General features: G+C 45.7%; 2 protein-coding genes across 10 annotated transcripts in view; one reads left to right on the top strand and one right to left on the bottom strand.

Annotated features, from left to right (window-relative positions):
* Positions 1 to 389: 389 nt before the first annotated feature.
* On the bottom strand, positions 390 to 24,395 carry LOC104935016 (chromodomain-helicase-DNA-binding protein 4). 8 transcript variants are annotated; one of them, XM_019254012.2, is made up of 41 exons: positions 24,253 to 24,395; positions 23,303 to 23,535; positions 19,379 to 19,488; positions 18,573 to 18,809; positions 15,679 to 15,797; positions 15,274 to 15,539; positions 15,047 to 15,177; positions 14,798 to 14,936; positions 13,908 to 14,077; positions 13,528 to 13,761; positions 12,510 to 12,713; positions 12,092 to 12,300; positions 11,580 to 11,711; positions 11,388 to 11,487; positions 10,741 to 10,932; positions 9,336 to 9,536; positions 9,091 to 9,228; positions 8,819 to 8,940; positions 7,523 to 7,696; positions 7,286 to 7,427; positions 7,042 to 7,173; positions 6,831 to 6,948; positions 6,619 to 6,743; positions 6,376 to 6,468; positions 6,157 to 6,295; positions 5,887 to 6,068; positions 5,600 to 5,789; positions 4,901 to 4,990; positions 4,511 to 4,602; positions 4,263 to 4,396; positions 4,023 to 4,167; positions 3,769 to 3,922; positions 3,561 to 3,667; positions 3,185 to 3,449; positions 2,987 to 3,043; positions 2,702 to 2,881; positions 2,506 to 2,614; positions 2,254 to 2,386; positions 1,941 to 2,136; positions 1,629 to 1,804; positions 390 to 754 (listed from the first exon to the last, which is right to left on the bottom strand). In XM_019254012.2, the coding sequence occupies exons 2-41, from the start codon at positions 23,364 to 23,366 to the stop codon at positions 740 to 742; spliced, it is 5,916 nt and encodes a 1,971-aa protein (XP_019109557.1). In that variant the 5' UTR covers positions 23,367 to 23,535; positions 24,253 to 24,395; the 3' UTR covers positions 390 to 739. The 8 variants fall into 8 exon arrangements, with proteins under 8 accessions (XP_019109557.1, XP_019109580.1, XP_019109577.1 ...); XM_019254035.2 differs by having other exon boundaries at positions 5,612 to 5,789; XM_019254032.2 differs by having other exon boundaries at positions 13,908 to 14,074.
* Positions 22,700 to 26,197, top strand: part of LOC104935007 (gamma-enolase) — a 57,170-nt gene continuing 53,672 nt past the window's right edge. For both annotated transcript variants that reach the window (XM_027286516.1, XM_027286514.1), the window contains exon 1: positions 22,700 to 22,800. The gene's annotated coding sequence lies outside the window, so the exon portion shown is untranslated. The remainder of the gene's footprint in view (positions 22,801 to 26,197) is intronic.

Genomic DNA, 26,197 nt, shown 5'->3' with positions numbered 1-26,197 from the left:
TCTACCTGCTGAGCTACAGCCGTCCCGTAACATTGGTTCTTGCCCCCAAAAGCCTAAATCATCGTCAGACAACAGCCGATGGGTTCGGAGAAAGCTAAAAATCACTGCTGCTTTCGAATCAGACAAAGATTTCACTTTACAGTTTATCAAGGCTTGAAGTCTTCGATCCACGTTGAACAACAAAATTTAATTTAAAAGGATCAGCGTGCAGGATTTAGTGACATCTAGTGGTGTAGTTGCTGACTGCAGCCTCCTACACTCGCCCTCTAGTTACAAGCGTGAAGGCGAAACTACGGTGGCCACGAAACAGGCGATAAACACGGAGTGTGTAGACATCGCGGAGTTCAGTGTGAACTTCCTCTCCTCCCTCCAACTGACCACAAACAAAATTCTTTATTACATTTTTTTATTTAGGTCCCAAAAAACCATCATAATAACATTATATCAATAATATTAATACAGAAATTGAAAAAAAGGAGGGAAAAAAAAAATAAAAATAAAATAGCTTTTCTGTCCACAGCCTCAAACTTGAGTGTCAGGAAGGGGATTGGATCCTCCAGAAAAACTCTGTAAAGTCTGTTTTTGGGGGAGTGGGGGGGTGGAGGAGGAGGAGGTGGTGGGGAGTGAACTGGGCGTGGCTTCAAGCTTGAGCGCGCTGTCCGTTATTCTGCTGTGCACCAATCAGGAATGTCGAGGTGAGGCAGGGGGTGGTTTTCGAGGTAAAGAGCAGAAATTCAGTCTACTGCTGCGACATCTGAGGGAGGGAAACGGAAAAGAGCAACGTCAGTCTCATTTCACGCAACGCGTGTTTCTACGAGCAACCAGGAGAAGATTTGTTTCTGCGATATTCATCTCATTAAAGTACAAAAATATTAATTCTCACGATAACTAAACAGACGGCGGTCCTTCATTAGACGTTAACTCGCTCGCCTCCTGATACGTTTCCTAAAACAAACTTTGACTGATCTGTTTGGAAATCAAATGTTCTTGCAGATACTCTGAAGGAACCGCGATCAACTTAATAATTTATCTATAAATACTACGGAAGCATATTGCATTCACTTGAAAAATTTGTTTATTTATTGACTTTTCTAAATCTGCACATGTATCTTAGAAAAGAGATTATTTGATTTCTGAGTTTCCGAGGTGCACCTGAAGGCACCATGAAGCTGCTCACACGCTTTACCGTACAAACCGATGTAGTTGGGCACTAGATTTTAAAGTGTAGATAGCGTTACCGCAGTACTGTATCATATTGAAGTTAATGATTAATATTCCTCATAAAAATTCCCAGAAATTATGAAAAGTCCTAGTAAAGACTACTGGATGGCTCGTTTTGATGAACATTTAGCTTTACCGTACAAACCGATGTAGTCGGGCACTAGAAAAGATCTCGTAATTACGAGAAAAGATAAGGTGTCCAGTGAATGCAACGCGCTTTCGTAAAATACAACAAAAAAGACAAATTAAAAAAACAGATTAAATGTTATCTGAGCTGAGTTCATTCACCAGTTTCACTCCTGATTTCTCCAAAATGTTCTTGCAAGCGATTTACAGATTTTGTTTTGTTTTTGTTTTATCATGATTCAAACCTTTCACGTGTTTCAGGTACACCTCTGTGTCTGTACCTGTTGTGTCTGTGCCTGTGTTTGTGTCTCAGGTCCTCGGCTCGCCAGCCGGCTCAGGATGTTCCTCTCGGACATCTGGAGTCGCACGGCAACCGGCGGTATCCGGGCAATAGTTGCCGGGAGGCGGGTGACATCCGCCTTCATGTCACTCAGCAGCTCCTCCAACTGCTTCAGCACTGAGAGACAAAGAGAGAGAGAAAGAGATAAGGAACAATATAATCTCTGGCTCGCTGTGACGTTTGTTTGTCCTCAGGACAGATTTATGGTTTGTTTTTAAATCAGCCATGACACGGTTCGTTTGTTCGGTCTCACCTTTGTGCAGGACGGCGTTGGCCGGTTTGTTCCCGGACATGGACTCCTTGCTGAGGTGCTGGTGGGACTCGGCCAGACACTCCACCTCGCTGAAGCGGGTGTTGAGCGCCATGGAGGGGTGGGAGGGGTCCTCTGACATGTTGAGGTAGGCGGCGCGACGGAGCTGCTCCTCGATCACCAGCGCCTGCTCCAACAGCTGGAGGAGAGGGAGGGAGGAGGAGAGTGAGGGTCAGGTTCAGCGTACACGGAGCAGAAACATGCCGTCACGTTTCACATCTGTCACTCCAACCGTGACAGACTTTCACATCCGTACCTTAAACCTCCGGGCCAGAAACTTGTTCTTGATTTCCAGGAAGTTCCCTCGGTTCATCTCTCCTTTGAAAGGCTCGTTGAGGATGGCGAACTTCACGTCGTTCTGGATGTCCTGCCAGCGAGCGTAACCGTGTCTTGAGGGAGCCTCGGTCAAGGGGAACAACGACTGACAGTGGACAAAAGACCGACTTCAAAATCACAAAACCCCGCCCAGCGAGAGCAGCGAGCCAATCACAGATGTGAAAAAGGATACTGGATGATGCCGGCTAGCAGCCAGTAGTCGTGACGACGGTGCCAGATCTCGTTGGTTTTCTTGGTGACGGTGGCGGCGCGTTCCTCGTTCTGCCATAAAGAGTGAAGCTCTGAGAGAGAAGATAGACGTTGATTAATATTAATTAATAACACCTTTAAATTTGTTTGTGTGTGTGTGTGTGTGTGTGTGTGTGTACCTGTGAATCCTCCGTCAGCGATGTTGAACATGAATCTGGTCTTGGTCTTCTTCTTCTCCTCAAGAGCTGTGGGAGTGGCGGCGGCGGCGGCGGCTGAGGCTCCGCTCTCTTTGCTGCTGTCTCCGTTCTGCAGTTTGGTCGCCTCCTCTGGCTTCTGGGCCTCCTTCTCCTCCTTCAGATCTGCAGCCGGAGGTGAAAGGAGACGCGTTTAACAACAGGGTATTAAGAAACGGGAATAAACCTCTAGTGTACTGACGCTGCTGCAGGGGGTTCTGGGTTTGGTACCTTTCTTTTCGTCACCAGGAGGAGTGGTGTCCATCTTTTCTTCTTTCTTTTCTTCGGCTGTAAAACAAAACAAAACTGTAAATCATCCTGCTTCCGTTACAGATCTTTACACATCACATCTGAAGGATGGACCATGGATTTAAAGATCGGTGCAGTGCTGTGAGCTGTGATGAGAAAGCTGATGAACTTGAACTTTACCTTTGACCTCAGGGTCCTCAGATTTGACCTCCGACCCCTCCATCTTGGCCTCCGAAGGCGACTTGGCGTCCTCTCCTGCCTCTGGACTCTTCTTCTCGCTCTCTCCCTCCTTCTCCTTCTCCCCTTCCTTCTCTCCTTCCTTCTCTTTGACGCTCTCCGCCTCTCCGTTGCTCGGCTTGTCCGTCTCCATCGGCTCCTCGCCGTTCTTCTTGCTCTCCTGCTCGGCCGCCGGACTCTTCTCGTCGTCGTCCGGGATGGCGATCACCTGGAGGGAAAGTGAACTCACGTGACTCATCTCGAATAAAATCAGCACATTTAAGAGTCCAAAAGATCCTGCTTTTATTATTCGGGGCACTCAAACACATCGTGTCTTTACCTCGTCGTCAACCTTTGCCGGCTCCTTGCCGTTCTTCTCGGCCTCGCCCTCTTTCTTCACCTCCTTCTCTGGATCCTTCGCCGCCTCGTCACTCTTTGAGTCGTCAACTGCAAAGACAAACACGCATTTATCATGTTGTTTTAGTGTTCTTGTAAAGTTTGTGCAGTGCATTAAAACCTGAGGAGAGTGTGTTTGTGTGTGACGTTACCTGGAGCGGGTGTGTTGGGTTGTGTGTCGGCGGGCGTGCCGGTGGACGGGGTTTTTCCGGGCGAGTCCGGCTGAGCCGCGGCTTTCTTGCTCTCCTCCAGCTCGGCCATCCAGGGCATCGACCACTGACCGTTCACATGCTCGAACTCCTGAACCTGGAAAACACAAAAGACGAGCACGCAGTCAGCGTGACTGAATAACTAAAATAACTGCCAAATAAATAGTTATTAACTGGTTAATGGAAATTTACTTTACCTTCTTGCGAATAAGAGACATGACGCCGATACGGGTGAGGACGTGTTGCCGCGACAACCCTTCTCTGGGGACGCCGTCAGCAAAGGTCTCGGCTCCGTCGGCTCCAGGCTCGCAGAGGTGACGCATAAACAGAGAGACATAGGCCCTGAGAGGAGGAGAGAGAGAGCGAAGGGTTGATGATGACGTACGAAAATAAAAATATCGCTTCAATGATGGATGTTCTGTTGTGGCGTTTCTTACTTGAACTCTTTCTCAGATTTCCCTCGCAGGTCTCGGACCAGCCACTGGGTGGTGAAGGCATCTTGGGGAGGCATCCCGTAACGCATCACTGCGTTCAGGAAGGCCTTCCTCTGCCGAGAGTTGAAACCCAACACCTGGAAAACAGAGAACATCGGGCATCGTTTACAGAGGGAAAACTCGATAATAAGTTTTGACTCACGCAGAGCAGTCGATAAAAAAAAAAAAAAGGGATAAGCTGAGCTGCTCACCTCGATGTTGCCTCCCACCCTGGCCAGCAGGGGGGGCAGCGGTTTGTCTTTGTCGTTCCTCAGGCCCTTCCTGTTCGGCCTGCGGGAGTTGGCTGCAGACAGGAAACAGATGTGGTGATTACACAGGTAATCAGACATGGAGGCAGGTGAGCTGCATCACGCATATCTTCAGTTTTATTAGCCGTGTTCTGTGTCTTTGACTGTTTTATTTGCTGTTTACTGAGGTGTTTTATGACTCCGGAGCATGTGAGGCACAATTAGGTTTCCCTAATTTTATCCTGTAGCTACACACATTGTTTAACTTTGGTTACAGCTGTCACTGTGATGCATTCAGGAACACGATACCCAAACAAACGGCTAAAAAATCTATTTCATTCAAACCGTTCTCACCTTCTGATCGCTCGTCAAAGTCCTCGTCTCCCTCCTCGGACGCCACAGAGTAATCCGATTGGCCGTCGGACTGGTCGTCCTGCCAATCGGCTTTTGGGAGAAAAAACAGAAAACTGTTCATAAAACTTTCGACAGGAAACTCTGACTATAAAAACGATTCCCATGAAGCTCTCTAAGGGCCCGTTGGTTGCATGGTTGACTATCTACGGAAACCCCCCTCCCCACATCCGCTTCACACGGTAACTGTGTGAAGTAGAGAAAGTAAGCCTGGCTTTAACTATCTCTTATTTCTGTCTGTGCTTGTGGCATTAGGCCGTGTTTAGTCCAAATCTGTGGCCACTCACCACAGGGTTGCTTTTGAAACGACTTTACCCTTATTCACCGTGTATGTCGCTCGACCACAGCTGTGTCTCAAAAACCAAATAAGATCAATATTTTGCAGCACAGACTGTGAGCCAGACAAAGATCTAGAAGCTGAATACGTGAAATAAACCAGGGCACAACTTGGAGAGCTTCATAGTTTCGTCCATGAACTCCACCTAGATCTATTTTAGCGATATTTCAGGCTGACTGTGGAGGAGTTCGACCGGCCTGACTGTTTATTTGAAATGTTTCCATGTGTGAAATGCTGTAGCGTAGTTTGAAGGTTTCTAAAAATCATCTCCTAAGTGTTAGTGTGGATCAAACAGCGAAGATTACCTCTGTTCTTACCTCTGTCTTCTTGAGAACCGTCGTTGTAGTTGACCTGCTTGCGGATACGTTTGCCTTTGCCCAGGTTTCGGGCCAGATCCTCCTGCTGCTGCTCGTAATGGTGACGCAGCAGTTTCTCCCAGTAGTCCGGGTCGACGCTCTCCTCCTGCTTGATGATCTCACGCTGCACCTCCTCCTCCTGAGGGAAAAGATGGAGAAACAGGGGGAGTGTTTTAAAGTTTAGGAACTTATGAAGGGTCACACACATAAAACAGAACATCTTCCCGTGCACTCACCTCCTCCTCCTCGTCTTTGACCACGTACTGAGCCACCTTGAAGGAGCTCAGGTACTCGTTCATGCTCTGCAGCTCCGTGTCGTCTGTGGCGTCCTGGTTCCTGTCCAGCAGACGGTCGATGGCTTTGTCGTCGTAGTGAATGATGCTGCTGTCCTCCTCCTTGCCTCCTCCTCCTCTCTCACCTGAAAACACACGTCTTGTTAAAAAAAAAGAAAAACCCTCTGTAACTCCGTCCCGCTGAGGCTCTGCATCGTTTCAACTCCTTCCTACCTTCTCCCTCATCCTTGAAGAGCTGCTCTGTTCCAAACTTGAGGATGTCGTCCAGTTCCTGTTTGGACATGGAGCCCGTCTTGGATCCGAGACCAGGTCGGACCACCAGGTGAGTCAGCATCATCTTTTTCTTGGCAACCTGCAGAGAGGTGGAGAGAAGATTAGTTTTGCTGCAAGATTTAAAGTGTTTAGCAACAGGCGACATCGTTTGGTTTTTACCTGAGTAATCCTCTCCTCCACTGAGGCCTTGGTGACGAAGCGGTAGATCATCACCTTCTTGTTCTGACCGATACGATGAGCTCTGCTGAAGGCCTGGACGCCGAGGAAGAGAAGTTAGAAACACTTGAAATCAGACCTTCATAACATCTACTGAACTTTTCAACGTGCTGACTGTAGAAGGTGTTTCTAGAACTTAAAGCTACACTTCATCGCTGAAATGGAGCAGCAGTCATCGTGCTGTACCTGGATGTCGTTGTGGGGGTTCCAGTCAGAGTCGTAGATGATGACGGTGTCGGCGGTGGCCAGGTTGATACCCAGACCTCCGGCCCTCGTTGACAGCAGGAAGGCAAATTGCTGAGCGCCGGGAGCTGAGGGGAGAGAATGGAGCCACATATAAAATCAAGAGAGAAGTCAAAAGATGGAAGATGAACACTGAAGATGCTCTCGAGTCTCACCGTTGAAGCGATCGATGGCTTCCTGTCTCATCCCTCCAGTGATCCCGCCGTCGATCCTCTCGTACTTGTAGCCCTCGTTCTCCAGGAAGTCCTCGAGCAAGTCCAACATCTTGGTCATCTGCAGCGAAACACGGGAGGAGACGGTTTGTTTGCTTGTTTTTTTTAAAGCTCAGCTTTACGAGTCAGGCCGTCTCTCTCTCTGGTCTCTTACCTGAGAGAAGATGAGCACTCTGTGTCCTCCGTCCTTCAGCTTCCTCATCATCTTCTGCAGTAACAGCAGTTTCCCAGCAGCCTTTGTGAGAGCACTGCCGTCGTACATCCCGTTGGGCATCTTTGGAGCTTCCTGTTTGGAGCGAACATTCAGACTTTTAGGTTTTGTAAACTCGGAGATGAAAAATCTTCTGAAGTCTAAACTAAACTAAAATAAAATAAAGGAACTGATGTTTGGGTCTTACAATAGCAGCCGCGGGGAAGAGGTAGGGGTGGTTGCAGCATTTCTTGAGGTCCATGACGACGTTGAGCAGAGACACCTGGTTTCCTCCTCCTTTGGTGTTCAGAGCCTCAAAGTTTTTCGTCAGGATAAATTTGTAGTACTTCCTGCAAACAGATGATTCACACATTAACCCTTTTCTTTTTAAAAAAAATCCTCATCCTCGGGCATCGTGAACTTCTGTTCTCTCCTCCTGACTCACTTCTGCATGGGGCTGAGCTCCACTCTGACGATGAGCTCCGTCTTTGAGGGCATGTGTTTGAAGACGTCGGCCTTCAGCCTCCTGAGCATGTGCGGACCCAGCATGTCGTGCAGCTTCTTGATCTGGTCCTCCTTCGCGATGTCGGCGAACTCCTCCAGGAAGATCTCCAGTTTACTGCGAACAGAGAGGCCGACACAGACAGGTGAGTTAGTGTCAGGGGAGATTCTGCCTGCAGATAGCAACTGTAGGCGCCGGCTGCTGTTTTTTGTTTTGCATAATATCCTCGGCAGATGTGAACTACACTCGACTCCTGCTGCGATTTTAAAAAACGAAAAGACATTACTCATCAACATTAAACCACCTCCACTTTAGAAACACAACAGTTTCCTGACATTTGAAGACTAAACAGTGCAAGTGATGCTTTTAAATTAGCGATTCCTCATTGGGAGAACAGCTAAAATACAAATCTGAGAAGTCGTGAGAGGATAAAACAGGATAGAAACACACAAAACTACGTTTGTTTTTGTGGATTTTATTCTAATATTTGCTTCTTTTCTTTAAAACACTGGATATTTTAACCCTCCAGACCAAGTAAAGTTTTTAGAGGGAACAATTTGAAAAGGAACAAACGTGCAAACTGCTATGAAACAATCAGAAAATACATTTATGAGGCGCTCTCTCACTCTCATTCACTGTTTTGTCGCTCAACCACTGCTCTCGCTTTCTCACACAAACGGACATAAACCCAATTAAACTTCTTTGTGTCTCTGTTTGTGAGCCAGATTTAGAAGCTGAGTACATGAAATAAACAAAGCCAGAAGACACACAACAGGTAGAGTATCAGAGTTTAGTCCAGTCCAGAGTTTCAGAGACATTTTAGGCCGACTGTGAACGGTTTGCCTGGTCTGATAATCTGATCGGCGGCCGCAGGATGACAGCGGTCTGTGTTTTTTACAAAAGTTAAGTCTGGTTCAGCTCTGCTGCAGCTCACTGTTGTTTTTTCGCAGTCCAAACTCACTACCCTCACTCAAATAAATGGAAACAAACGTTTGCGCCGCAGTGCCAGATTTGCTCAGAGTACAGCCTGTGAGTCATGGCCGATGTGCACTTCCTCTTGTATTGTAAAATTGTGTGAAAGGTTTTCAAATCTTTCTTTAAAGCTGCCGGCAGAGAACAAAAGGAGTTCGCCGCACACCTGCAAAGTCACAGGGATGTTACTAATCCTGCAGATTCTTTGGCTTTTATCATGATTTAGAGACTTCACGTGAAGGGATCCAGCTGCTGTGCGGGGCCTACCTGAATCTCTCAGGTGTGAGGAAGTTGAGCAGATGGAAAAGCTCCTCCAGGTTGTTCTGCAGAGGCGTTCCGGTCAGCAGCAGCTTGTGCTGCAGAGGGTAGTTGTTCAACACCCGGAAAAACTACAGCAAGGGGGAAACAAAGAAGAACATGTCGACATCGTGCTTCAGCTTCGGTTGAACTTCAGTAACAGCTGAGTGTTTTATTCCAGCTGTTTACGAGATAACTGTAGAAAGACATATTGTGTCCTTGTCCTTAATGTAAGTCTGTACCTTGGACTGGTTGTTTTTCAGTCTGTGGGCCTCGTCCACCACCAGACAGGCCCAATCTATAGAGCCCAGGATGGCCATGTCGATGGTGATCAGCTCGTAGGAGGTCAGCAGGACGTGGAACTTGATCGACGAGTCTTTCTGTTGGAGGAAATCAACACAAAACAAGTTAAAGAGTTTCTACCCAATTCTACTCGATTCACCTGGATCTATATTTGTATAACGCTTCCAGCTCCGCCTCCTCTCACCTTCATCCTGGAGGCCTTCTTCCCTCCTCGGATGGCGTTGTCCTCGAAGGAGAACTCGTTCTCTCTGATGACGGCTCTGCTGTCTTTGTCTCCGACGTAGGTCACCACGTACATGTCGGGGGCCCACATCTCGAACTCTCTCTCCCAGTTGATGATGGTGGAGAGCGGGGCGCTGACCAGGAACGGACCCTTAGAGTGGCCCTGGAGATGGGAGAGAGGAAAGTCGGTTCAACACGTCCCAGTGGTCCACTTTGGACGTTTTGCACAATGCGCCATTATGCAAGAACGCCTGTACGGGCGAGCATCACTGTCACAAGACAAATTACTGTTCATTCAATTATTTTGGGAGTTTGATGACCTCAATTTTTAACTTGCAGCTGACTCAGACCCTCAAGGCACCACGATTATGAAACTCAGTAATTTCAGAACGTCAGCAACCAACTCGATTTGTTTCAAACTGACCATAGGAGAGCAGAAATCAACTAATTAAGAGCTTTGGACCAAAGTGACACCTATTTTTCAAAATGTAGATGGCCCCAAATGAACTTGTAGTCCCAAAAATGTATTAATTTATGTCTTAAGTAGGGGAAAAAAGTTTTACAGGTTTCTTAATCAACTTTCAGGTCATGATTTTTACCACAAGTACAACAATAACAATTAATCTGATGATTATCCTCTGGAATAATTTAAATTTATCAAATCTTCAGTCTATAAAATGTCAAAATGGCAAATAAAAAATTCAGAAAATTGATATTTTGGTCAAAGAAGAAGACTAAAAACCTGGAAATCATAATTTTCACTCAACACCTTGAACAGTTTATTGATTATCAAGACAGTTTCACATTAAATCTGAATTTTTTTATCTTTATTTTACAGTAAAAGACAGAAAACTGATGCTCGGTCATGAATTCTCAGTATCTGAACTTGACTTTATATTTTTTAAAATGTATATAAAACAAAACATTTCATAAAAATCAGTTAAATTATGATCTGTGCTCTGAAGAGGAATCATCTAGATCTCCTGCTGCTCTGGCAGGAAGTGTATTCTGGCCTCCCACCTTCAGGTGGCAGCAGCCGCACACGTGACGGGGTGTCTGCATGTTTCACCGTTTCGGATCAAACTTAATGTCGTCAGATTTCACCTGACTTATACAAAATGGCTGGATGGCTCCCGACCAATGGGACGACAGCTACATGATGGAAGCCTCAGACACTCACTGCTCAGCCAGAGTGGCATTAAAAAAAAAAAAGGTTTTTAATTAGTTTTTAATTAAATATGAAACTAAATTTAATAAAAAAAGATCAAGAAGAACTTTGTGAGCTGACCTCCAGCAAACTGACTGAACCGCACATCAGCAGGGCGCTGAACACACACCTTTACAAACAGTATCTCACAGCCACCCACCTCTTTATAGAGAGAGTAAAGGAAGACGGCAGTCTGGACCGTCTTTCCCAAACCCATCTCGTCGGCCAGGATGGTGTCGGTGCCCTGAGCCCAGGAGAACCGCAGCCAGTTGAGACCCTCCAGCTGGTAGGGATGCAGCGTACCGCCCGTGCTGTCCAGGTACTCCGGCTGACGCTCGAACTTTATCGTCGGCTGTGCGGAGGGAAAGAGAACGGGACGGGTTTGTGAGCAGAGAGCAAAGAAAACTGTTACATCTTAAATTTAAACGGTCAGATTCATTCAGGTTTTAATCCAAAGAGATCAGCAAGAAAACAAAAAGGTCAAGATAAGTTTAAGTGGAGAGAAACTCGGTCACTATCGGGCTTATTAAGTTCTTCCTCCCCGGCCACATCTGCACAGAGACTGTCCGTAAAATCCGCAGCGAAAGTCGACTCATTAAACGCCTCGTGTGATTAATTATGTTAATGAATCATTTCCTATTTTTGGCCAGTGAACTGTCACTGGAGATTTCGCATTTTAAAAGAACTGCAAATCAGTTCACGAGACACCGAAACTCTCCTTTTAAACCCAGAGATCCAGAGTTCTGGGCTGGAAACTTTGGTTAACACTAAAAACTGAAGTAGGTAAAGTTGCAAACATCGACTCACATCGACCACGGGGTTCTCTGGAGGTCTGTCGGGCCGCTTCACTCTTCCTTTCACCTTGATCTTCTTCCCGGGTCTCCCCTCTTCTCCCATCATCAGCTCCCTGAGACAAACACACCAGTTAGTAAACTCAGAGCATGTGTCTGTGTCACACACACACACAAACAAAGAAGTCGTCCCGTGTTTGCATCTTACCTGTGGTTCCAGTACTGCACCTTGTAGATGTCAAACTCTGGCACGTCCATGTCCTCGGCCTCCCAGGTCGCCTGGTCGTACGCCAGCTCTCGCCACTTGATCAGGTAGTGGACGTTGTTCTTCCGGTCCACGCTGAAGAAACGCAGCAAAGAGGCGAGTTATCGTGACGTTTGGCACGTGATGAAGAGTTTTATATAAAAGCTGACACTAGAAATCATGTTCTGTTGAAGAAATGCACCATTCCCCGGACAGAGTAACTTAAAAAAAGCAATAAAATGTTGCTTAAAATGGGTTAAATATGTAACAAAAACTAGTTTGAAGCACTTTATCTGCAAAAAAAAAAGAAAGAGTCACTTGTGCTAAAGAGTGCCTGGGAAAAAAGGAAAGGTCAAACTCGAGAGACTATTCTTGTAAAAGAAGAAGGCTGAATAAATAAAGAAAGGACAAAACATTTTGAGTGATGCATCTTCTCAAGGCAACGTCTTACAAGCAGTGTGTGTGTGTGTGCCGACCTGTGATTGAGGATGCGGTGGATCATCAGCCACTCCATCTTGATCCCGAAGCGGAGGTATTTCTCCTCCAGCTCTGCGTACATGGGGTTCTTGTTCTTCCTCTTCACGCTCTTGTCCTCCTCGCCCTCGCCGAAGTCGATGGGCGGCGGCTCGTCCATGTCGTTCTTCCTCTGGTAGTTTCTGAACATCACCTGGCAGTGGAGCTCGAGCTGCGGGGGGGGAGACAGACAGAGGAAGGTCAGAGGAGGAACGGGGTCACGTGTAGTTTATTTTGTTCTGATTTTAGGCGACTTTCAGGAAGGAGTGGAAAGAAAATCTGATTTTTGGGTCGTCGGTTACGGTTTTGGTTGGGGTTAGTCTCCAGGAAATGAGTAACCTAAATCTTACGTGACCTGAATCTACATGTGTGCACACACACCTGGAGCTCTGTGACCCAGGAGCAGTGCCAGTACGACATGCTGGACCACTTGGCGAAGAACTCCCTCTCTGGCCGCCCTGCCAGCGGGGCGGGATCGGGGGCATCGGCGGGAAGGTCCGGAGGGCGCGGGACTGGTGTGGGGGCAGGAGCGTCGCCCCACCGCCACGTCAGGATCTTCTGGACCTTTCCTTTCATGGGTGGACACTGCAGGGGAGGAAAGAGGGAAGAACATTAGAGCGTTTACTCTTTTCTTTCCATCTATGAATATAAACACAGAAACCTGAGTCAAGTCAGAGCACCAGAAACACTTTGTCCTCGTTTCCACTACGAGAATTTTCTCTATTCAGCTGGAAATCCTGATGTATTTAAATGTCTTTATAAAATTTCTTAGCAGGATGGACATTTTATAGAAAAAGTGATAAAGAAAGTCTTTATAGATTTCTCACTAACAAACTTTAAGAGTAAAATTCAAGGACGTTTCAAGGTACCTCGACTTCCAGACTCACATCTAAAAGCGTTACTAGAAATGCACTTTTGTTGCTTGTTAATTTCCGAACAGAGGACTTCTCAAGCTACGAATGAAATGTGAGTGACGTAGTGTGCGTGAATTCAAGCACATTCCTGTTTAAATTAGGCATTTTCCAGACTTTGTATGAAGCCTGTGCTATTATCAGAAAGTCATTTTCTCTTTAAATAAATAATAAACTCAAAAATAAGTTTGTCGGCTGAAAATTCCTCAAAACTCCATGATATTCCAGGATTTCCAGGACTGTCTGAATATGTCAAAAGCTACTTAAGATGTGATAAAAGTAAAAAGCAATTAAACCTGCTTCATGTTTCCATGGTTACGGTCTCTTAATGAAGCTCTTTGGTCAAACCGAGCTGACCTCCCCGATTAATGACTCATACAAGAAGGACTATGGCCGGGGCGCTGCAGGTCGTCCCGCCTCAGATGTTACTACTCACGCAGGTCTGACCTCAACATTTGATCGGACACCTGAGTGTTTTGGCGGCTCACCGTGCAGCGGGGGCAGATCCACTCTCCGTTGGGGATCTCCGGCAGCGGCGGGTTGAGGCAGTGGATGTGGTAGGAGGACGGGCACGAGTCGCAGCACAGCAGCTCTCCTCCGTCTTTACACACCCTGCAGAACTCCATGTGGTGGTCGTCCTCCTCCATCTCTCCGACCTCGCCGTTGTCCTCCTCGGCTTCTGAGCCCTCCTCTCTCGCCTCCCACTGGATGCCCTCCTTCTCCTGGAATTGGAGGATATGTTTAGATGTTTTATACTCTAGCTGAGGTTGAGGGGTCTCTTTTTTTTGCTGTGTTTGATACTCAAAGATGTTAGGGTGGAGTATTCCTTAAAGGATGAGGAGTGAAGTGTTAAATCTATGTTGCTTACACAGTGTGGGCAGCTCCAGGTGCCTTCTGGAGCTTTCTCCATATCAGGATCCAGGCAGACCATGTGGTACGCTCTGGGACAGGTGTCACACAGGATGATCTCTCCACCCTGTTGACAAACCTCGCAGTAGTCCTGGTGGTCCGTCTCATAGCCGTCACCGTCCTCTGCTTCTGATTTCAAGGGGGAAACAAGTTGTCACCTCCTGCGACATTCTCAGATGCAGACACAGGATGTGCGATGTGCGCCGTGATTTGTTGTCGTGTTTATGTTTTCTGCGAGTGGGAAAACCCACTCGGTGACTCATCTTTTCCCCTTCGACAACACGTTTCCTCAAAAACACCGACACACTGAAAGTGACGGTTTCACAGCGAAATATAGACGCGCACATTTTAGTGAGTAAAACTGATCTTTAATACTTCCTCAATGTTTGCTTAACTTCCCATACAGTCTTTAATCAGGACTCTAAAACCAACCTGAATCTTTCACCTCAGACATTAAAGCAGCTGAAGTGATTTCCACTCAGCTCATTGACCTCGTTCACTCGCAGATATAAATCCGTCCGTGATGTCGCCTAAGCGCTGCCTCTGTCTTGTGACAGCAGCTACTGAAGATGCGTCAGTGGGCAACAACCAAGATGTCGTCCTTCTAAATATACCAAAACGGTGCTGACTCAGACACGGTGACTAATGTGTGTGTGTGTGCATGCCTACACCTCCTCATGTTGTTTTGCATTCCTAAGACTTTAACGCCGTACCCTGCGTGCGGCTCGCCCCCGTTTGTTTAACCTGCGATCTGCAGCCATTACACAAAAACTACTACAGTTAACAACTGTCTCTAAGTGCTGAGGCGACATAAGCCCGGCCTCGTGCACCCAGACGGTGAAGGCATACCTTTCTTCTTCTTGGGTTTGCTCTTGGACGCCTTCTTTTTGCTGCGGCTGCTGCGGCTGTTGGATCCCTCCGAGACGGACACGCTGTTCATGCTGCCGTCCTCGAAGTCGCTGTCCACGTCGGGCTCGTCCTCCTCGCTCTGTGCAAACGGGAGAGACAAACTTTCTGGTTTTAAAAAGAAAACACACACCACAACGAGTGAAGTGTGGGCGCACGCAGGATGAGACCGCGATGAGAGATGGTTCTCACCGATGAGCGTTTCCGCTTGCTGTTGAAGCCTCCCAGTTTGATTTTGAGAGGAGCCACTTTCTTGGTCTTAGCATTGTTCTTCTTCTCTTGTGGTTTAGGCGCAGGCTTGGACTTTTTGCGTGCGTTGGGACCTGCCGACACAAAACAGAAAAGGTGGAGGGTCAGTCGTGCGCAGATTCCAATGAGAACGGCCTCAGATCCACAAACTCTCCTCTCCCCCGCTGTACCTTTTCCTTCCTTTGTCTTGGCCTTGCGTAGCGGAGGTGGAGGTGGCTGCTGAGGCTCTACCGGGGCCGGCGGTGCTGGGGCAGGCGGGGCGACCTCCGCCACCATGGTGTCGACGGCTGCCGGTACGTTGGCGGTGGCCAGGGCTGCGTTGGCGGCGGCGGCTCCTCTCAGGGGGTTGTTAGTGCTGAACTCGCGCCACTTGGCGCCCAGAACCATCATCATCTTGGACACGGCGATCTTGGGGTTCTTAGCAGCGATGAGAGGCCTGGAGGTGAAGGAAGGAATTTAAATATAGTTTGTAGGCTTCTGCGAGGACCAATCAGAGCTTGATCTTCCTTATAAAAGTAACAGGAGCGACATTAAAGAGCACCAAACAACCTAAGACATGTCAACAGTTCTGTTACCTGACGAACTGGCTGAAGGCCTTGTAGTTGGTCAGAGAGCGGTAGTCTTCCTCGGTGAAGATGTGGTCGATGTCCTCCATGCCCCAGTCGTCAAGCAGCTGGGACGACGACTTCGGCTCCTACAGGAAACAACAACAACGATGAGCCACGTTAACAAAAAAGACTTTTACACGGTTTTACACCCCAGCAGGTAAAACCGAAGGAAAGATCTCGACTTTTAGTCTAAATCTCTTTTTGTGCGAGCGCTGTGTGTGTGTGCGTGTTTCTAAGACAGACCAAAAAAAGACACGTCTATGGTGAAGCTATTCAACAATAAAGAACACGTTGGAACAATTTGTCTGGTTAATTTAGATCTTCCCACTGCCGTGATGCAGTGGGCGAGGGGAAGAAAGGAACTCTGGACAGCTTCTAGCAGCTTCCAGCAGCAGGATCAGACACCAGTCCTCGTGGGTTTGGGTTTTTAAATCATCTTCGTCATGAGATGAACACAGCAGCCGTGTAACTTCCAGTATTTTCACGAGAATCTCTCAGCTCGTTTCCTCACGTCCACTTTAACTGGCAGAGTGAGGAGTTATCGATACTAATCCGATCAATTGATTAGATAACCAGAGTGTGGAGGAGGACCTGGTTTACGTACAAAGCCGGTCCACCCATAACTCAATGTGTGTTAAAGAGACGAGGCGACCGCTGTGTGTCCTTGTGAGCGTTATTATTTACAACAAACATATTTAACGTAAGGAGCTCCTGCCGGGTGATCACGCTCCGGCTGAGTGACAAACACGCGGGACCAGCTGTGGCCTTTCTTCTTTTCTGTCCTTTTTTCCCCAGAGTTTCGTCCTTCGTGCGTCACAAAAACCTTCCACCTTTTCACAAAAACGCTTTTGTTTGCCCTGCTGCACGTCAGCAGCAGCCATTATTTCAGCTTACAATAAACTAAATCGTTTTCCCTCAACGTTACGTCTGGAATAAAAGTCTTCGCGCTACGGCTGAGTTCTGATTTTTTTAAATGATTTAATCGTCTCGACTAAACCACATTCGCGTTGTTATGAGGTTTAAAGTGAATCTAAAATTAGGAACCAGCAAACAGATAAATATTTGATTAGTCCATTAGGATTTACCTGCCACGGCAGCTGGAAGATAATTACACACAATGGCTCGGTTGATTTGTTGATTGGCGCGTTAACAAACTGATTTAAGTCGCGAGAAAATGTAGTTAATTAAAATTATTTTGTTCAATCAAAGCATGTTAACGTCTCAGGCTCATGTGTGTCTCCATTTGTGACTTCGCCACTCAAAGCAAACACATGCTGAAGGCTGGGACGCGACCAACGCTTATTTCATTTTTATAGATCAATCTGCCAGTTATCTTCTTGATGAACTGGTCTTGCTGTTTAAAATATCAGAACAAAAGTAGGAAGAAAAAAAAAACACCATTAATTTCCCACAGCCCAGATCGCTCGCTTTGTGTGACTTCCAGTCCCAAACCACGAAATACTCAGTTTACCGTCGCAGGAGACAAAGAAAAAACTCAGAATTCGGAAGCTACAACCACAAAATGACCTTAAACGATTAAATGAACGGATAAAACAGATGCTTCATGATTTCAGTATCAAACAGGCCTTTCCTTATTTTAATACTCCACCGCCCAAACCGACGTTTTTCTATGAAAATGTGACTATCTGTAAATATTTTGGCCAAAAACACCAATTCCTCACCGAGCGGAGCTGTATTCCCTAAAGTTTAACTCAGCAGGTGAGCTGTCATTTCAGCCACTCGGATGTAAAATGATGCCACCCTGCACCTTCTTCCTCCTCCTGCACCAGTGTGTCACACACACACACAAAAAAAAAAAGCTGCTTCCCATTTTGTCGTCTTACAAAGCGGCCTGCAGACAGGATCGAGGGCGGCTCTGACAATGAATTAAAACGTGTTTATCTAACCAAAAAGGAGGAGAAGAAAAAAAAAAAAGGGTCAAGAGCGCAGTGCAGAGCGGCACTAGGCAGGGTTACCATGGTAACAGCATATATGCCTTACACACCAGGCCGCACACACACACACACCCCCACGCCACCCCTTGCATAAGTATCATTAAGTACAAGGCCCCCTATTGGCCGCTGGGCTTCCGAGTCCTCAGACACGGCTCTTTGTTTAACCATCGCTCATATCACGACGACTCCATTACGGGTTCACAGTCAATAGGTGCTCATCGTGGAGCAAAGAGAGGCCCGGTACAAAAGTTATATCCCACCCATTCCAAAAAAAAAGAAGAAATCAAGACTAGACCAGAGATGTTGAACATTTGAACCCAACCGGCTTTTGTTTGTACGACTTAAACTGCAGCTTATTTATCTGTAAATGCTGCCGTGAGATTCAGGAAGCGTCCTGGTGTCCATGTATTTCTGTACGTTATGAAAATCTACAAGCTGAAGCCAAAAACTTGCTCGAGCAGCAAAATACCAGGAACAATAAGACGAAACACACAGAAAATCTAAAACCGTACAGCACACGAGGACGGTTATCGAATATATTATTCGTCTTACTCCTGCACACAGAATCGAACTGGTGCAATCATCGGAAACACTGACTGCCTGTCGCTTGATAATTTAAAAGTACAGAGGATACGACCTGCAAAGATGCTGACGTCTCAGGCGACTACGAGCTCGAGAGATTTGCCAAACTGCTTTTTAATTTCATGATGTCAATCACCTGACAGGAGGGGGAATCCCTTTCTGTACCTCAATCTAAAATAAATCTACACTTCACGTCACGTTTCTATCTCTGTCGTCTGATATGAATTGAGCACATGACGCGTGTTTGGGAAACTTTCTGTTCGTGGTGTAAATGCCGTGTCGTATTCGACAGCACGTGTTGAGAAACTGCCTGGTTCTCCTCACCGAGCCGTCGTCGTCGTCATCGTCCTCGTCTTCCTCGGGCTCGGGTTCTTTCTTCTTGGAGGAGCTCCGCTCGGCGCCGCTCCTCTTCTTTTCTTTGCCGCTGCTGCCCCTCTTCTTCTTCTTGCGTCCCGGAGTGTAGTCGCTGCCCTCGCTGTCGGAGCGCTGGACGGCGATGCCGTCCTCGGCCTCCTCCACCCCGCCCATGTCCATGGGCTCCGGGGAGCTGATGGGAAGCTCCTGGAACGAAGAGGAGAAGAAAGAGGTCAGCAAACCGAAATGTTGAAAGACGATGGGATTTCAACTAAAACATGTTGTTAAGGGAAAGATGATTGATTTGTTTAAATTCAGTGGCTGTCAACTTGAAATTTAAAACTGAGCGGTGCTGTTAGACCTTTTATATCAATTTTGTCCTTTCTAATGTTAAAAGCAGAGGTACTCTGCAGAAAACGTAAAGTAAAAGGAGAAGAGATGCCAGAAATAAGTTGGTTAAACAGGTTTGAAGTGTCTAAAAGTAAAAACAATCATGTCATATGCGCAGTGAAGAAACACGAGCGAGAAGAAAAAGAGTTTTGTCTATTAAATTTCACCATATGCAGGAAGAGAGCCTGAGAAACGCAGCAAATTCCACTTTATTGGCTGTTTCGCCTGCATGAGACGATTATCAAAGTCTGCAGACGGTCATGCTTTTTATGGCGTGTGACGCTTAATGAAAAGTGTCTGGGATTTCTTGCTTGTTTTGTTCCATTTAAAAACACATCATCTCGACGTTTCAGGGTGTAGCCGCAGTACGTTCACACACTCCTTACCTCTCTCCGTGACCGCCTCTTGCTGCCCTTGCTCTCTCTGCTCTTCTTGGCCTTCTTCTTCTTCTTCACCTTTGGAGTTTCGTTCTCCGAGATCTCCTCCTCCTCATCGTCTGCAAAACGAGGAGACGTTCAGTGTTTGAAGATACGACAGAGGAGTGAGAACGTTACTGAACAGACAGCGTTGCGTATCAGCAGAAACTCGCATGTCTGGTTGGAAAGAAAACACGCGTGGCAGCACGCGTCTCTTTGCTCAAGTCTGTGATTCTGCTTTTGTTTGTTTAGATTCTTGCTGAAGAAGAACTAATATCACGCCGTCGCGGCTCAAGTGGGAGGATCTTGCATTCAAAGATTCACTTTTGAGAGCATGACCGAATACGAGAAGGATCGATTGATGTGGCTCGTTTTTTAATTATCACCATCGGGGTGCTTTTTTGGGGGGTCGGGGAACAACTTTTTTTTAACTCGAGCTGCACGATTAAACCTTCTTTCCACCCCTGCCAGGCTGCAACCACACTCACCTGGCGTCGAATAATATTAAAAAAGTGGTCAATGTTTACCAGCAGGAGACCTGAGAACCAGGACTGAGTGAGGATAGGATGGTGGTTTGGGTTACTACACCATTTTATGAGCTGCCCTTAGGGGGGTGATTCAAATCAGTCTTGCTCCAGTGGTTAAAACCATCACTTACAACTGATTAGTCATCGTGATTTAGTTCACAGTTCCTTTGCGGGCCCCTGTGACAGAGACGACCTCAGTCCGGCGTTTGGCACTGCCTCAGTGAAGCGATAGGGCACCCGGAGCCTATTAATGTAATTGACTATGGTAAAAAAGTAAATGGCAGGCTGCCATTAAAATGCACCTGGTGAGGAAGACGCCTTAATGTGATGAGCTTTTTAGGTCATATAAAGGAGACCGAGCTGCGTGTCTGTGCCGCTGTAAATTCAAACACTCTTACAAGAAACCCAGAGTTCACGCTGTGGCAATGTTTTCTGCTGCACGGTGAGCCAAAAACATCTCAAGGACTAAATTATTATCTCCGTCTTAACATACTTTTCAGGCAGACGAGGCCAACTTGGACTCATACTTGAGGTTTAAGTTCCCGCAGACGTTACATGACACTCGAAACCTAAAGAAGACAATTCAAGTCTCGAGTTTTTGACCCGGTACGGTTTCACTGGTGGCCTCTAAACTGTGCAAAAAAGCGCCATTAACAAAAAGGAAAGATGTGTAAACACTGTTTAATCTGAACAGTCAGCACGTGGAAGGCTTACAAACTGATTTGCAAATCAGCTCATGAAGCTGAAACAATTAAATCAATCTATACTGGAAGCAACAGAGCAGTTTTTTCTAAAGCACAAGCACTTCTCGGTTGTGAGGTTTTAGCCAGTTTTCTCTCTTTTTATGTCATTTTAGATAAAGCTGTGAGGGTTTTCTGCTGTGGGCTGGATAAAACAAACATTTTAAAGCATCAAATTGGACACTGTTCAGCATTTTCTTGACAATTTATAGATTAAATGACTCATAAATAGTGTAAATAATCATAGTTGGAGCTCCATTTGTAACTGTACTTGAGCTGGTTTTAATTTATATATAGAGTCTATATGCATTTAATCTAATTAATTTGCCTGTTTTTAAGAAGAATAGCGTGCACGCAAATGTGGAAATTAAATGATTCTTCCACACTTTTCGGCAGGGTTTACGTCTCTGTCTGCACAATGTTATGACTTTATAGCATCACTTGTCAGATTTGTAAAAATACTGACACTATTTTATGACTTTATGACAGTTTTGGGGCCAAGTTTAGTTATTGCAGAATAGATATCTTTAGTTTTTGTACTATTGGCTGGATAAAACAAACATTTTAAGAGATCAAATTGGACACTGCTCGTCATTTTCTGACAATTTATAGATTAAAATGATGAATAAATAGTGGAAATAATCACAGTTGCAGCTTGACTTGAGCTGGTTTTAAAGATACTTGAGTCTATATGCATTTAAAAGTGAAGAAAGAACAGAAAACAAGCTATTTCCGCTATTTATTCATCATTTAAAGCTATAAATTATCAGAAAATGAGGAGCAATGTCCAATTTGATCTCTTAAAATGTTTGTTTTATCCAACAAATAGTACAAAAACCAAAGATATCTATTCTGCAATAACTAAAAATGGTCATAAAGTCATAACACTGTGCAGAGAGACATAAACCCTGCCAAAAAGTGTGGAAGAATCATTTAGTTTCTACATTTGCATGCACGCTGTTGTTCTTAAAAGCAGGCAAATTAATTGGATTTGATGCCATGAGATAATTGAAGCTTGTTTTCTGTCATATCTTCAATTTTAAATGCATATAGACTCAGGTATCTTTAAAACCAGCTCAAGTCAAGCTACAGCTGTGATTATTTCCACTATTTATACATCATTGTAATCTATAAATTGTCAGAAAGTGATGAGCAGTGTCCAATTTGATCTCTTAAAATGCTTGTTTGTCATAAAGTCATAAAATAGTGTCAGAATTTTTACAAATCTGACAAGTGATGCTATAAAGTCATAACATTGTGCCGAAAAGTGTGGAAGAATCATTCGATTTTTGCATTTGCATGCACGCTATTGTTCTTAAAAACAGGCAAATTAATTTGATTTAAAGCTTGTTTTCTGTCATATCTTTAATTTCAAACGCACATAGGCTCAGGTATCTTAAAACCAGCTTAAGTAAAGTTACAGAGCTCCAGCTATGATTCTTTACACTATTTATTCATCATTTTAGTCTATAAATGGTCATAAAGTGATGAGCAGTGTCCAATTTGATCTCTTAAAATGCTTGTTTGTCATAAGGTCATAAAATAGTGTCAGTATTTTTACAAATCTGACAAGTGATGGCATAAAGTCGTAACATTGTGCCGAAAAATGTGGAAGAATCATTCAATTTTCGCATTTGCATGCACGCTATTGTTCTTAAAAACAGGCAAATTGATTCGATTTAAAGCTTGTTTTCTGTCGTATCTTTAATTTCAAATGCATATAGACTCAGGTATATTAAAACCAGCTCAAGTAAAGTTACAAACAGAGCTCCAACTGTGATTATTTACACTATTTATGAGTCATTTAATGTAGAAATTGTCAGAAAATGATGGAACAGAGTCCAATTTGATGCTTTTTAATCCAGCCAATAGTACAAAAACCACTAACTCTACTTATTTCTAATTCTGTAGTGTGTGCTACACTTTCCTCTGCTGCTGTAATGAATGAAGTATAAATATAATCTAACTCGTGGGGACTATTTGTTCTCAACGGCTCTCCAACGTGCACGTTCGGTCGCGTGCTCGTCGGAATAATACCAACTGTAAACAAATGCGTGGTTCGGTCACACCGGGCGCGTGAACTTCTTTTTTTAAAAAGAAACTAGCATTTAAAAGAAACCGCTAGGTAAGATGTTATATATATTTATACATTTATAATGTTTTTAATTCTTACTTCTCTTCTTACACACACTCAAACCGAAGGCGCCGAGCATGATGAGGGGGGAACGTTTCTTAACGTCATCCGCCAGCTTCCAAGCTAACTGGCTGCCTCCATCTTGTCATCGACACGTAAAAAAAAAAAAAAAAATACCGGTAGCTGGCTAACGTTAGGCCCCGGGAACATGCCGGTCAGTCGACGACAATGCAACTATCAACCTAAAAAAAAAACACACCTCTGGCTTCAGTTAAAGGGGTAAAACTGAGTTTTTTTTAAAAATTAAAAACCGTTGGGTTTTTTTTTTTTCAAATAGCACCGCGCGAGGACTTTGCTAACGTAGCCGCTAACGGTAGCTACCCGGCAGTTAGCCGTGGCTGCTAACGGATCATGATTGATATGAACGTCAAAAAACATCTGCTCATGCTAGCCTGCGACCGAGTTTACGGCTAACAAACGAGCCTTGTCTTACCGTGCAGTAACCGGTCGTCGGGGGCTGCTCCGTAATCATCTCTGTCATCCTCGCTTCCAGACATAGCAGCGGTACTTTGCTGTGAAACTTTTCTAATTTAGTTAGTTAGCCCCCAACAGTTGCAGGCTAACTAAACTAAAAAAAAAAAGTTGTTTTGTTTGTGTAAAAAAAAAAAAAAAAAAAAAAAAAGAAGAGGGGGGGTAAATCCAGAGTTATGACCCCCGGTCCTTTGCCTTGTGTTGGGTCCAAGTCCGTAGAAAGAAGACAGACAGAGACAGAGAGAGAGAGAGAGAGGAGGGCAGCCGGCCAGGTTTCGACAAGGGGAATAAGAACAAAAAACAGAAAGAAAACGGAAGTGAATATTTAGCAGTAAAGAGCATTCAAAACACAGCAACCCGGTAAAAAACTACAACCGAGCATGGACAATAAACTTTAAGTTGGACAGCTCTCACACACACACACACACAAAAAAGATTAGCACCCTCACATCCTCTCTGTGCCGTTCAAAGCCGTGACATCTTGCCACTATCGTTTTTTAGTTTCCGTGCCATTAGCATGCGTGCTAAAGCCGCCGCCGCCGCCGAGCTTGACCGGCGGCCAGGTTCAGATTTGAGACGAAGTAAAAAAAAAGGGTAAAGAAACGAAGCCCTAGCTCTGTCTGTTTCTCTCTCTCATATACAAATCATGTGTAAAATACCATGTGTAACAACCCCCGGCATCTGAGGCCATCTCACCCCCTTACAACCATCTCAACCTCAAGTAAATTAAACAATAAAAAACTGAGATACTCACAACTTGATTGACACAGCTTCCCCCCACTAACACACACACCACCAAAAAAAAAAAAAAACACAATAACTCCGGCCTCACTTTGTCTATCAATCAATACTTGGAGAAAGCTTCTTTTTTGTTGTTGTTGTTGTTGTTTGTAAAGGTAACGGTATACATACAATTTAAATATATTTCCGTGTTTTTGTGGCAGCGTGTGCGCACGACGCCGTCTCCTCTTTCTCTCCCTCGCACCACACTACACACACCCCGCGCGCGCGCACACACACACAAAGAGATCAGGGGGCAGGCATCCCATAATATCCCCCCCCCCCCCTCCTCTCTTCCTCCATACACACACATATACACACACACACACACACTTCACTCACCCCTCCCCCACTCTGCATAGTTACCTTGCAACGTACAGACCATAATAGTCAACTCACCCCTCCCTCTCCTCCTACAGTCTCTTCCCCATTCCTCCATGCATGCACACCACCACCACCACCACCTCCACCCCCACCCTTAGCAACCGGGGTTACCATGGAGACGCCCCCCCCTCCCTCCTCCCCCCTCGTGCACGGCATCCCATAATAGTAATGAGGCAGTCACTGACATCCCTCAATGAGCATAACTCCAAAAAGAGAGAGAGAGAGAGCGAGAGAGATAGGAGAAAAGGAGGGGAGGGTGGTGGAGGTGGTGGTGGTGGTGGTGGTGGTGGTGGAGGGGGGTAAAAGGAAAAGCCGTCACATGGCAACTGTGTGTGCCACATGACTGCTGCTTAACTTGAGTGTGCATGTTTGCATGTATGCGCAGAGCACTGTACTGTATATGAGCCCGGCTGCTAAAGAGCCACACAGGATGTCGATGCAGAGCGCGAGGCGATCATAGACGACCTGTGAAGACACCCTCGGGGTCACAAAAAGTGGGGTGACCCCCCCCTCCTCACCCCCCTAAAAAACACACACCCATAAACTTCCCCCTCCTCTATATGAGATGAAATATATAACATCTTCGCATACATGACTCACCATCATGTAATCCTTGCAGGAAAGTAGGTCGACTTTGGGGATGACGGGTCAGTGTAAAGGTCGAGAAGTCGGGTTAGCGTGCAGGGCCCTCCAGGGGAGAGGTCACAGAGGTCACACTGTAGTCAAAACCTTCAAGTCTGCTGCTTAGATCCCCCCCTGCCCCAAAACAAGAGTCATGAAGCCCAGAAGTACAAGAGCCAAGCCAACAGCTGAGTTAAGCTGTCTGCACACACACACACTCTCTCTCACACACACACACACAGGCTTGCTCCACAGGCTGCCTGGAAATACATTGCAGTCAATGGTGGGAAAAACGTCTGGGTCCTAGACAGTTTTTTCCCACCATTGACTGTCTGTAGTGCATTTAGAGTGTGGGGCAAAATGCAGAAGTGTTTGTGTGTCAGCGTGGCAGAGAAGCTCCTGAATGACATTTTACCTCACGGGAGATGGACGGAGAACGCGTCGGCTAACGGGGAGTTCGTTATTTTTTGGGGGGGGGCCCGTGAAGCATCAGGATGAGTTATGCGTTGTTATCGTTGAGCTGCAGAGGACAGATCTGGTCTCCCATCACTGCTCCAGTCAGCCAGAAGTCGGCAAAAAAAAAAAGCAAGAGTTCACTATGTAGCCAAAAGTATGTGGACACAACAACACCTGCACACCGAGTGCATCATGTATACTGTATGTACAACTTTCCATGATTACAGGTGTGGTTAACCAGCTGACTCCCCCAGCATGTTAACATCTAGAAACAACACATCAATACTTCTTTAATTGGATATTTTTGATGTGTTTAAGGCATATTTAATACACCTGCTTGCTAATTTATTAGGCGCACCAAGCTCAACACCACAGCAGTCCTGCAATAAATCCTCCCTCCCTCCTTCATGCAGATTATAATGTTCAGTTTCTGTTGATATATGTCTGATACAAATCCATCAGACAGTAAAGGAGATACAACTTAAAGGACCGGTGTGTAGGATTTAGTGTCATCTAACGGTCTAATTATTTTAATTGTACAATATGTTTGTGTTTATTTGTTCTGTACACGTGACATCTATTGCACGTCTGTCCGTCCTGGGAGAGGGATCCCTCC

Source organism: Larimichthys crocea, chromosome XIII, assembly GCF_000972845.2.
Source record: "Larimichthys crocea isolate SSNF chromosome XIII, L_crocea_2.0, whole genome shotgun sequence".
NCBI classification, from domain to species: Eukaryota; Metazoa; Chordata; class Actinopteri; family Sciaenidae; genus Larimichthys; species Larimichthys crocea.
This window is presented reverse-complemented; position numbering and strand designations above follow the sequence as displayed.